The sequence below is a fragment of the Sesamum indicum genome, linkage group LG3 (genome assembly GCF_000512975.1).
Source record: "Sesamum indicum cultivar Zhongzhi No. 13 linkage group LG3, S_indicum_v1.0, whole genome shotgun sequence".
Classification (NCBI taxonomy): domain Eukaryota; kingdom Viridiplantae; phylum Streptophyta; class Magnoliopsida; order Lamiales; family Pedaliaceae; genus Sesamum; species Sesamum indicum.
Genome location: NC_026147.1, coordinates 17,338,287 through 17,350,558, shown reverse-complemented (window position 1 = coordinate 17,350,558; position 12,272 = coordinate 17,338,287). Strand labels below are relative to the sequence as shown.

At 34.5% G+C, this 12,272-nt stretch overlaps 1 protein-coding gene across 1 annotated transcript in view; it reads left to right on the top strand.

Moving 5' to 3' along the window:
* LOC105158640 (3-ketoacyl-CoA thiolase 2, peroxisomal-like) overlaps positions 1-5,517 on the top strand; it is a 6,597-nt gene extending 1,080 nt beyond the window's left edge. Inside the window, exons 2-14 of the mRNA XM_011075460.2 lie at positions 385-461; positions 2,292-2,376; positions 2,478-2,604; positions 2,693-2,791; positions 2,892-2,959; positions 3,049-3,156; positions 3,236-3,313; positions 3,423-3,555; positions 3,635-3,731; positions 4,115-4,238; positions 4,322-4,430; positions 4,979-5,062; positions 5,189-5,517. Coding sequence (XP_011073762.1) covers positions 385-461; positions 2,292-2,376; positions 2,478-2,604; positions 2,693-2,791; positions 2,892-2,959; positions 3,049-3,156; positions 3,236-3,313; positions 3,423-3,555; positions 3,635-3,731; positions 4,115-4,238; positions 4,322-4,430; positions 4,979-5,062; positions 5,189-5,298 — 1,299 coding nt within the window. The 3' untranslated portion in view covers positions 5,299-5,517. The remainder of the gene's footprint in view (positions 1-384; positions 462-2,291; positions 2,377-2,477; positions 2,605-2,692; positions 2,792-2,891; positions 2,960-3,048; positions 3,157-3,235; positions 3,314-3,422; positions 3,556-3,634; positions 3,732-4,114; positions 4,239-4,321; positions 4,431-4,978; positions 5,063-5,188) is intronic.

Sequence of the window (12,272 nt, the reverse complement as noted above, 5' to 3'; positions counted from 1 at the left end):
TGAAAGTGGTTCCAGTTAGTTATGTTCTCTGGCATATTTGTAACAATTTGTTGGTTTTAGAATATGGTATTTAAATATATTTGCAATGAAGTGATGCAAAACTTTGTCCTGTATTTCAAGTTAATTGATCCTCACTTTGTGAAAGTTGTGTGGATAGGATTTCCTTCTGTGTAATACATAATTTAAAATTGTATCTTTCAACCATAACTTAGTGCTAAAACTTCTTCGGAAGTTTTGGCATATTGTCTGGATGTATTTGGATGCTTTCTTTAGTGAGGTTCTGTCTGCGAGTTGCTCATAACTGTGTAGAACACAAACAGGAGTATATGCATAGTGCCTGTATCTTTTTGTTTTATTTGACTTACTCTTTGTTATTTTGAGCAGGCATCTATATGTTTAGCAGGGGATAGTGCAGCATACCATCGGTCTTCTGTCTTTGGTGACGATGTGGTTATAGTGGCGTAAGTAATCTCTGGTCTAGATGTATTTTAATCTAAGTTCTTGGTTATCTAGGTAAAATTGTTTTTATTGGAGATGCCTCTGCTGGATTATTTTATGTCAACATATTTGTAGAAAATTATTTTTCGTTAAAAAATATTGTACTTATAAAACCTTCATTAAATCATGACATAATCTAGGATAACATGTTTTTTAAAAAGACCTTATGTCAGATAACATTTCTACAATTTATTTTTTTAACTAAATCATGAAAACCTTACCATTACTAACCTTTCATATAACATTGTTTTGTATCCAAGCATTTTTATAGTTTTTATTTCACTAGACTGTTTCAGCACAAGCCGATCTTTAGTACATTTGATTTAGCCGACTAGACTTTAGTTTTGATCCCATTGTGAACAACCTTCCATGTAAATGGCTTGAAATTCTATAGCACCCTACTTCAAAATGAGAAAAGAGGAGTGGAGAGCAACATAAGTAGGAGTATAAATGAGTCAAGCAAGGCAAATACATCAACTTGAAGCTTGGTTGAAAGTTTTATCGAGTTTAAAACACTATGCTTCAGCTTGGTCTGGTTGTGGATCAAACAAACTTGAAAACGTTCAAGTCAACTTGAATACATGTTGAGCTTTGTGCTTCCTATTCTTACATATATTTTTATCATTATTTTATACTAACTGAGTCGAGTTTGAGCCGAATTTCGGATCTTGCTAATGAAAATTATATTCAAACTTGTTTTATTATATTTAGAGAGTTGAGTTGAAACAAGCTTTTGTTGGTCAATCTTAAGTCGAGTCATTTTATTTCAATCCTTGAAAAATATTTATGCACTTTCTTATTACAAAATATCCTCACAATATAAGACTAGAGCAAGAAAACAATCTTTGGACAATGTTAGCATTCTTCCATTGTTCTTTTTTTTTAAAAAAAAAAAAAAGAAAAAGTTTCAAATATGGAACCCCTTGAAACATTTGAATTCTCTTTGAGTGGGTTTGTTTCTTCCACAGGAACTAACCAAACATATTCCACTCTTCACGCGTGTTCCTCAGCAATTTTTATTAAAGAAATCTAATCATTACTTATATTTATAAATATTTATTTGTATTATCATTGTATATATTTTTTATATATACTTAATGTCATTACATCAAATAAATGCACATATATATATATACATTTTCTAATATATATATTTGAATCATGTGTATTTATTTCAATAGATGGATTGAGCAAACATCGGTTTTTGCTGAACTTCAAGATTTATTAGGAAAAATAATGTGACATGTGCCGTGGTTTTTGTTCCTCAAATTCTAAAGTCAAAACATACTTTTAATTTAACTAATTTCTAGTTAACTCCAAAACGGAAACGACACGTCCAACACACATCTTCATTCAACTCTATTTACTTGACTCATTGCACCCTTTTCCAGCAAAATTGTTCAGAAAAGGATCCAAACAAAATCTTTCCAATTTCTATTTTCATTAAAAGTAAACAAAAGAAAAATTTAAATTTAATTGGTGGCACATGTAAGACTTCATACAAAACAAATTTGTATTTTTAGCATATTTCTTGCTGTGAGCATATCAATTTGGTAGGAACAGCGTTTTCTGTGAAAATGTCTTAAAGGAGAAAACATATAAAGATGTTTAATTTGATTAAAAGTGCCTTTAAGAAAATTCAAGAAGAAAAATGGCACATTATTCAAGATAACATTTTTATATTTTGCTCATAAACATTTTTATGACAGGTAATATTTGATGTTAAATTAGTAAAATTTCCAAAGCATGGTATTTTAGGAACATGTGTTTCACTTTTGTGTTACTTGATGTAGTGCCCATCGGACTGCACTGTGCAAGTCAAAGAGGGGTGGATTTAAGGATACCTATCCTGATGATTTACTAGCACCAGTTCTGAGGGTGGGTTCATTTTCCCAATTGACCTGTCAATTCTTGATGTACTGAAGCTTAATGTTGAGAATTCCTAAATGCTTATATTTGTTACTTCTCTATGTTGACAGGCATTGCTAGAGAAAACAAATGTAAATCCAAATGAAGTTGGGGACATTGTTGTGGGCACGGTGTTGGCTCCAGGCTCCCAAAGAGCAAGTGAATGCAGGATGGCTGCATTTTATGCCGGTTTCCCTGGTATGGATCTATAGCTTTTTTTTCTTTTTGCACCCTTTCTTTGCTATAAGAATGTAACTGATATTCTATTTTACTGTTTTGAATGCAGAAACTGTACCTGTTAGAACCGTGAACAGGCAATGCTCATCTGGCCTTCAAGCTGTAGCTGATGTGGCTGCAGCTATCAAAGCTGGATTTTATGACATTGGTATAACATGTTTGCTTACCTTTCATTTCAACCACAACAAAAAGAAAAAGGGAACTTTTCCACCTTGTTATTGAGGCTACTTTTTCTCATTTTGAATTAGGGATTGGTGCTGGTTTGGAGTCAATGACCATTAATCCTATGGCTTGGGAAGGATCAGTGAACCCAAGAGTAACCATCCCATCTGTGATGTATTATTATTTTAATTCCTTTTGGCAAAGACTTAGGCTGCTGAGTTAACACCACTGAACAAATTCCAGGTAAAAACAATGGCACAAGCACAAGATTGTCTTCTTCCGATGGGTATTACTTCGGAAAATGTGGCCCATCGGTTTGGTGTGACAAGGCAGGAGCAAGATCAGGCTGCAGTAAGTTTAATATACACTTGCCAGATTATGGTAGCTTCGAGCTGACTTGTCATTGATGTCTTTCTCACTTCTTTGTCAGGTAGATTCGCATAGAAAGGCTGCTGCTGCCACTGCTTCAGGCAAATTTAAAGATGAAATAATACCGGTGAAAACTAAGGTGTCACAACATTCAGAATTTTTGTTTACTTTATTTTTTCTTCACCTTGAGTTCGAGTTAGATGTCTATTATGCTTCCGTTGGCAATAATATTTCTTGTCTTGGAAAAGATTGTGGACCCCAAAACTGGAGATGAGAAACCAGTCACGATATCTGTTGATGATGGCATACGACCAAACACCTCAGTGGCAGACCTGGGCAAGCTGAAACCTGTTTTCAAGAAAGATGGCTCAACCACCGCTGGTAGATATGACTGCTGCACCAGAATCCTACTTTGCAGGCATAAGTTCTTCTATGCTAATTTTTTTACTCTATCCGTCAGGGAACTCTAGCCAAGTGAGTGATGGTGCTGCAGCTGTGCTTCTCATGAAGAGAAGTGTTGCCATGCAGAAACGACTTCCCATCCTCGGTGTCTTCAGGTTTGTGCAAATTTATTACTTTAATCTCCCATGCATGCTCGGAAAGACCCGGTTTATGCACAATCTACAAAGACACCTGCAGCTGAACACTCTTCATATAGCAATTTTTTCGGTGTCCAAATTATCCCTTGCTTTGTTCTGTAGAGTTTCTCATGATTTCGTTTGGGAAGTACAAGTTGGAAAAATTCAAGTGGTTTGATTGACTCATAATGTCGCTTGATAGTTGCCTCATTAAATTATCATGACCCTCAAACCTCTGTTGCCTATACACATGATTGTTAGCATGTTCTTTATGTCATCGTAAGATCATGAGCCACATTATATCTGAAAATGGAAAGCTTATGCTACTCAATTGAGAAATCTCCTTCTTGATGCTCCCACAGGAGCTTTGCTGCTGTTGGTGTAGATCCTGCGATCATGGGTGTTGGTCCAGCAGTTGCAATTCCTGCGGCGGTGAAATCAGCTGGTCTTGAACTTGGTGACATTGATCTTTTCGAGATCAACGAGGTAAATTTATTTTCTCCCAGAAACCAAAAGTCAGTCTCTTTCTGAAATGTGGCAAGCATTTTTTAACTGTATAAGGTATCCAGGCATTTGCCTCGCAATTTGTGTACTGCCGTAAGAAGCTTGAACTTGATCCTGAGAAGATCAATGTGAATGGAGGTGCAATGGCAATTGGACATCCTTTGGGTACAACAGGTACTTATATTTTATTCCACCATTTACTTGGAAACTAAGGCTTTGTTTTGTTCCATTTTTAAGTTGTTCTTTCTCTTGATTTTCAGAAAATAGGATATGTGTATATGTTTTTCTTAGAGTTTTTAATATGATTTGGTTTTATGTGTTGTATACTGAAAAACATCCACTAAATTGCATGTGTGTTGTGAGAACATTGGCAAACATTCAAGATATTTTCTGTTGTTTTTCAAATAACAAAAAATGAAAACAGATAAAACATAATGTTCCCTAGATGAGATTGTTACAGAAATCAGGACTGTGTATTCTTATTATAACAGCCATGCGAGGAGCATATGCCGTTGGGGATGCTGCTAGAGCTAATACTTTTTAGTGACGAACACCTAATAATAGCCAATTTGTTAGTGTCAATGAATAAGTGGCTCATTAATAAGTTGAGCATCTATAGGATATATTAAATTAGATCATGTCTTGCACGTTTAGTGGTGTTAAACATGGCGATGAGCATAACTATCCCTGTGAATTATGTGGTTGCTTGGCTTTGTATACAGGCGCTCGTTGTGTTGCTACCTTGTTGCATGAGATGAAACGTCGTGGCAAAGATTGTCGCTTCGGTGTGATCTCAATGTGCATAGGTCTCTCTCTCTCTCTCTCTCTCTCTCTCTGTGTGTGTGTGTGTGCGCCTGTGGATTGAGTGCTTTTGTTTATTTCTGAATTTTAAGAACTTCAAAACTAACACTTCTCTGAAATCTCAATTGCAGGCACAGGAATGGGTGCTGCTGCTGTTTTCGAAAGAGGTGACTCCTGCGACGAGCTTTGCAACGTGCGAACTGTCCAAACACACAATTTTCTCTCAAAGGACGCCCGATAAACGGTTCCATCTCTGCCCAACGAGTTCCAATAATGTTGTATCTGCACCCAGAAATCAAATCATATTGAGTAATAACTTTTGAGAAGATACTTTGGGACATTGCCTCCCCACAGTGAAAACCCTGGCATCCTATTTACGCTTTTAATGACCTCTGTTCCAAATGAAAAACGTTCTACCTTCTTTCTTTACTATGTTACTCTTTTGCGTGTTGCAGAATCACCCTCAGACCTCACTCTTCTATTTCTCTGCAGATTACAGTTGATATTTTCCTTATATTGCTCGTTTGGATAAATGCGTCGGTTTCAAAACTTGACTGTCCTTCCTATACTTGTTTTTCTCTCTTAAATGTTTTGCCAACACTCGGATACGGAAATAATCACAGATATAAATGTCATCATACCTTCACTCAACATACAATGAGTCTTAACCTATGAGGGTGTTTCGTTAAGTTTATTTAAAATATTTTATTTGTTAAGTTTTTACAATTTGTAAAATGCTAAATCTATTTTAGAAATAAAATTTCAAAGTGTTGCAAAAATAACAATTACAGTTGAAAAAATAAAATAAAATATTCAGGCTGAGGTCTGAATTTCTCGTTATCTTTGAGGAGATTTAAGTTTACTGCAGTAAAATTTTCATTGGTCCAACAGTATTACCTTGATTTGTCCCTCTAGAATATAACAGTTCGATAATGTTGTATGACTCTAATTCATTTTGGACAAGTAGTAGAGTCCAAAATTCCACAAAAAAATAATACCTTCCAATAACTAATATACTCTCTTATAGAACGATTGCATGTAGCATATGTGTGTGTCTTAAGACAAATACAATGATGGTTTATTTTATAAGTGCATAAATCATCCATCATTTTAATATAATTAGTGGACAATTATGTAATAGAAAGTGGTGATAAATGGGTAGTAATGTGTACGAAAATGGTGTATTGGGATGATGCTATTGAAGAAAGATTATTACAAATATCATGACTATAAACATCCACTAACCTCAACTTCAACGGGAGGAATATGAAGAGACATATATTTTAATTTAAATATAAAATGTTATAGATATATATCAACAATCCCCCACTCATTTTTAAGATTAAAGAGGGTATACTAGTTGAAGGGAGACTATTATGCATAATGAAGGTGTGACTTGCATTGAACTTCCACTTGGTGAAATAGTAGACCTCTATTCCAGAGTCAGTAGTGGTCTCAGACTTGAACTATGACTGCTTGGGGGAAATAAAGTATCACTGTACACACATAACAGTCAAGGTATTAAATTGAGCTTTATTAGCTAGTACATTACGACTTTGTCTTATCCCCTTTTTTTCATGAGTGTTTTTTAGAAGCCCAATTCTCATGGGAAGCGGCCTACTTCCACACTCATATAGGTGAAATCTATTATCAAGGGTGCTCCTATAATTGTAACACCTACTCATTTGAGCTACACATTCTTATTAAGAGTTAATAAACTCAACCTCCACAAATCATTGTAGGATAAATGCACTCACACATAGGGATGAAAAATACTAAAAAAAATAATAGTGCATTTCAAAACAAGCCATCATATGATTCGTTTCCCATTGAACCTGGTTATAGGATCTCGAGTCCCAAGTTGGGTTTCTTCATACCTGACTTATGATTGTATAGCTTTAACCCCATCCCCCTCGATGTGTTCCAGACCCTTTCTCTTGCCAAGGCCTTGGTTAATTGATTTGCAAGATTATCACAAGATTTAACTTCAACATTGATATTACCACTTATCAAATATGATATCACAGTACTGTGCTTTCTTCTTATAGGTATGGATTTATCGTTATAATAACAATTTTGTACTTTATCAATCACTGCAGTGTTGTCACAATGAATTAAAATTGGAGCAATTGATTTTTCAAAATATGGTATTTGAAATAATAAATCTCTCAACCAATTTGCTTGCTCACTAGCCGAAGCTAAAGCAATAAGCTCTGCCTCCATGGTAGGGTTAGCAATAATTGTTTGCTTTTTAGACTTCCAACAAATAGCAGCACCACCCAAAATAAAGATATAACCAGTGGTAGAACATGAATCACCTGAAAAGTGTTCCAATTAGCATAAAAAACCTTCAAGTACAGCAGGATATTTTTTATAAAACAAGCCAAAGTTTTTTGTACCAAGTAAATATCTCATAACTCTTGCTATAGCATGCCAATGTTCAATACCTTGTTTGCTTGGAAACCTACTAAATACTCCTACAGCATAGGCAATATCAGACGAAGTGCAATCAGTCGCATATCTCAAGCTTTCAATTAAACTGGCATACTCCTTTTGATTTATCACATTATCATAATTTTCAACAAGAAATAAGTGAATACTCGGATCAAAAGGAGTTGTAACATGTTTGCAATCAATAAAATTGTACTTTCTCAAAATTTTATCAATATAATGCGATTGGACAAAAAAAATACCATCACATATTTTGGTATTTTTCATGCCCAAAATAAAGTTTGCCTTACCAAGATCCTTCATGTCAATGTGACTACTAAGCATATTTTTTTATCTCTTTAATAACATGCAAAGTAGATGCAAAGATCAACAAATCATCCATATAGAGGCAAACAATCACATGATAATTATTCCAAGACTATGATAGATGCACTTGTCACATTTGGTTTAAATCACTCTCAATCATGCCGGATCAAACTTTTCATGCCATTAACTACGTGCTTGTTTTAAACCATATAGGGATTTTGTTAACTTACACACCTTGCTTTCTTGGCCTGCTTCCACAAACCTTCGGGTTGATCCATATAAATTTCTTCATGTAAGTCCCATTAAAAAATGCAGTTTTTACATCTATTTGATGGATATGCAAATCAAATATTGCAGAAATAGCAATTAAAAGTCTAATAGATGTCACTCTAGTTATCGGAGAATATTTATCAAAAAACTCTAGACCTTCAAGTTGCTTGAAACCTTTAGCAACTAGTCTAGCTTTGAATTTATCAATTGAACTATCAGACTTCAAATTTTTTGAGGTTCCATTTACACCCAATTGTTTTACAACCCGATGGTAAATCCACTAACTTTCAAGTTTTATTAGAAATTAGAGATTCTATCTTCATTCACAACCTCTTTCCAAAAAATAGCATCAGGTAATGAACAAGCTTCTTTCAGAATAAGAGGGTCATTGTCAATATTGAAAACATAAAAATCAGGACCATTTTTTTTTTATTCTAGCTCTTTTAATTCTCCTTAGTTTAATTATTTTCCTCATTTTTCAAAATCAAAGTGGAAGAGCTAGGTAAAGATAAAATATTTTTTTTCAATATTTTGACCCCACTATTTTTAGAGTTAAATGGAAACTTTTCTTCATAAAAAATAGCATCACCTGATTCTATAATCACATTATTTTTCAAATTTAAAAATATGTAAGCTATACTATCATAAGCATTACAAAAAAAAGTATAAGTTGTAACTTTTACTCCCAATTTTAGAATTTATGGATCTGTCCTCATATAGGCTAAACAACCCCAAACTCTAAGATATCCAAATTTTGGCTTATAACATCTCCACACCTCAAAAGGTATTAATTTAGTTTTTATACGTGGCACTCATTCAACACATAAGAAGTTGTTAAGATAGCTTTTCCCCAAAAGATTTGAAGGTGCACAAGATTCAATAAACATGCATTTGTCAAATCAATCACGTTCTATTTTTTCTTTCAGCTACAGCTTTAGATACAATAGAATATGGCAGAGTAACTTCATGAATTATTCCCAATGATGTAACAAAAGAATTAAATTTATTTGTCCCATTTTCTCGGCCTTTGTCACTTCTAATTCTTTTTATTCTCTTACCGAATTGATTTTCAACTTCATGGAGATAATCTTTAAACTTCTCAAAAGCATCACTTTTATATTTCATCAAATAAACATAAGTATATTTAGAAAAATCATAAAAAAAAGTGATAAAATAACAATTTCCTCCACGAGTTAAAATTCTTCCAAGTTTACAAATATCAATGTGAATTAGTTCTAGCAATTCAATTTTTCTTTCAAAACCTTGATAGGGCATTTTGTGATCTTGGCTTTCCTACAAGATTCACATTTTTCAAAATCCTTTTTTATCATTGTGACTAATCCGAAGTTACTCATGATTCCAACATAACGATTATTAATATGACATAAACGAGCATGCCAAAAATTAATTGAAGAGAGCATATAAATAGAAGTAGAAGATACTTCATTCATCTCAACATTTAATTTAAACATCACATCACATGCATACCCCTTACTCACAAAAAAACCTTTTTTGGTAATCACATATTGATTAAGATTCTATAATTTTGTTTGAAGCCAACCTTGTGTATGTTTGTTATCATTGCCACAAGTGGCTTCTCAATCACGTTAGCATGCGGAGCAGGCTCACATTTTTTGTATTTGCAAAATCGACCAATATGCCCACTCTTGCCACAGACATAACATACTCTTGGATATTGATTTTGTGCTTGGATATTCTCATTATTTTTCTTGAAAAATTTACCATAATTTTTCTTGAATTTTTTTTTTTGGCTTCAAATAGGTATTTTTGTGAGAGTTGGGTGCAATATTATTTGATAAAATTAAAATTTTTATTGTGATGGGTTGTGCACTACTCTCAGGTGGCTGTATAAGTGCATCCTGACCTCTTACCTCTTCTTCCATGAAGGTGGAAGTTTGTCAATGATGCCACAAAAGACAAGGTTATCTCCAATTTTGATGTCCTCCGACCCTCTCCAACAATCATAATAAAATGTTTAGCTTGTTCTGCCACTGATTTGTTATCCATCATTTGGAATCGAAAAAGTTTGCTAGTAGCATATTTTTCGCACCTGCCTCTTTGCAGTAGAATATATTATATCATAATAATCATAAAAATTATCAGATAGATAGTTGAGGAGATAATACCGACATTCGAATGCATCATTATTGTAGTTATCCACTTTCTCTTGGTGGATAGCATACTTATCATTATTCATGTTAGTGTTATCAATCTTATTCGGATTTTTTTTTTAAAATAAGAATATAGAAAATCTTGAGAAATTAGGTAAAAAAGGTACTTTACCCTTTTATTTCTTGAAATGGGTACCATTGAAACTAAAGGACTTGTTGAGGTCTCCTATACTGACATCGGCTGGTTTTACAACTGTAGCCATATTGAATCTCCTTAAAATTATTGTAAAACTCAACTCGAAATCCTTCTTACGCCAAGATTTCTTGCATGATTTGTTGGGGCCTTTATGAGTATAATGCCCCTATTATGGCTATATAATAATTTTTGAGCATTTTTAACTTTGTTTTAAAAGAACGCAAAGCTTGAAGTCTCCCATGTGAGGGGTTTGGTGTCCCGCATGTCCACAGACCTCACTTTGATCCAGACTGGCGTTAAAATCTCCAAGCAGCAGCCAGGGATCCCCTCCAATATCCTCTGCTAGATGCAGCACCTGGCTCCAGAGCTGCCTACGGCAATAAGATCGCTTGGTGCACATCGACTGCTAATGACCGTGCAGTAAACCAACTGGCTATAAACCTCAAGCACACCAACGTCAAAACTTAGTGTCATTCCATGAAATCGAAATGTCATTGCCCTGGGCCTCTGTATTCGAAAACCATCTCAGCCTTGTACTACTAACCGAAGCTTGAACCTGGTGACACTAACTGGGGCAACTTAGTCTCAATTTTTGAACTCACGAATAAAGGAGACAACCGTAGTTTGATGATCTCTACGATTCAATCCGCTGGCATTCCACGCAGCAGCTGGTATCGTTGATAACTTTCTTTCGGGTTGCTGTGTTTTACTGTGTAGTCATATTCAATCATAGAAACAATTGTCGACATCACCTTAGCTAGAGAGCTAAAAAGGATTACATAGCACCAATTCTTTACCTTTATCTTGCAGCTGAGCCAGAGCTGAGAGTGATGAGAGAATGAGGCGTGGTGAGTAATAAGTTTCAAAAACAGGGAATGGAGCTTTTTGTACTGGAGGTTGGGAGTAGGCTTGGATATGTGAGTAGGGTTGCTCCTAATTCAAGGCAAGTTTAGGTAAATAAACCCTTTTCTTTGAGCCAAGCAGTGCACTGCTGAAACTCTTTCTCTAGGGATTTCATCATCAACCTCCCCATCTCCTTCCTTGAGAATATTGTGGAGATCACAGGAAGAAATGCCTAGCAATGAACAGATTAGTTTACTAACATCGACAATCTCTTTCTTCATATACAACACTGCCTGCATAACTTTTCCGAATTGGAATTATCTTCTAAAAAAAATCATCAAAGTCATTCATTTCCACATTGTTTTTTTACAAATTTGTCCTTTTTATGCTTCTATCCGGCAATAATAAAATAATGTTTCAACAGAATATTTTCATACAAAAAAACCGACTATGTTTCTATTAACTCCTCTACTTTCATAGTATCCAACACATTTGCCCTTTACATAACATTTGTACCCCCCAACAAATTTTAAATATTACTAAGAGTGTTTCTATCAGTAAATATAAAGATCCTTCGACAAGGTTTAAATTCAAAGTTCAGTTAATTTTTCTGCAGATGATTGAATTTCTATTTCTATCCAAACCCTAACGGCAGGACTGCAATTGTAGACGAAATATTTTCCAAAGTAGCTTAACAGTAATTCTTGAAGTTCGAGAAAAAATATGTAATTACACTATTTCAAGTAGTATTTATCGGATGACTGGCAAGCTCAAAACAAGGGCTGCCAGCAAAACAAGGCATCAACAAAAACTCTACTACATCAATGCAGGGGCACATCCAATGTGCAAAAGGTAGACATGTACACCCCTATATTTCAACAGTAGGACCAATGTCAAGAATTATAACTTGAATGATTAGGGAAAGTAGCAGCATCTGAATGAGTAATTCCCATTTCAAGTGCTCTTCTGAAAATGAAAACAAAAGACTGAAAAAGAAAAAGAAAAGAATGGAGTCAA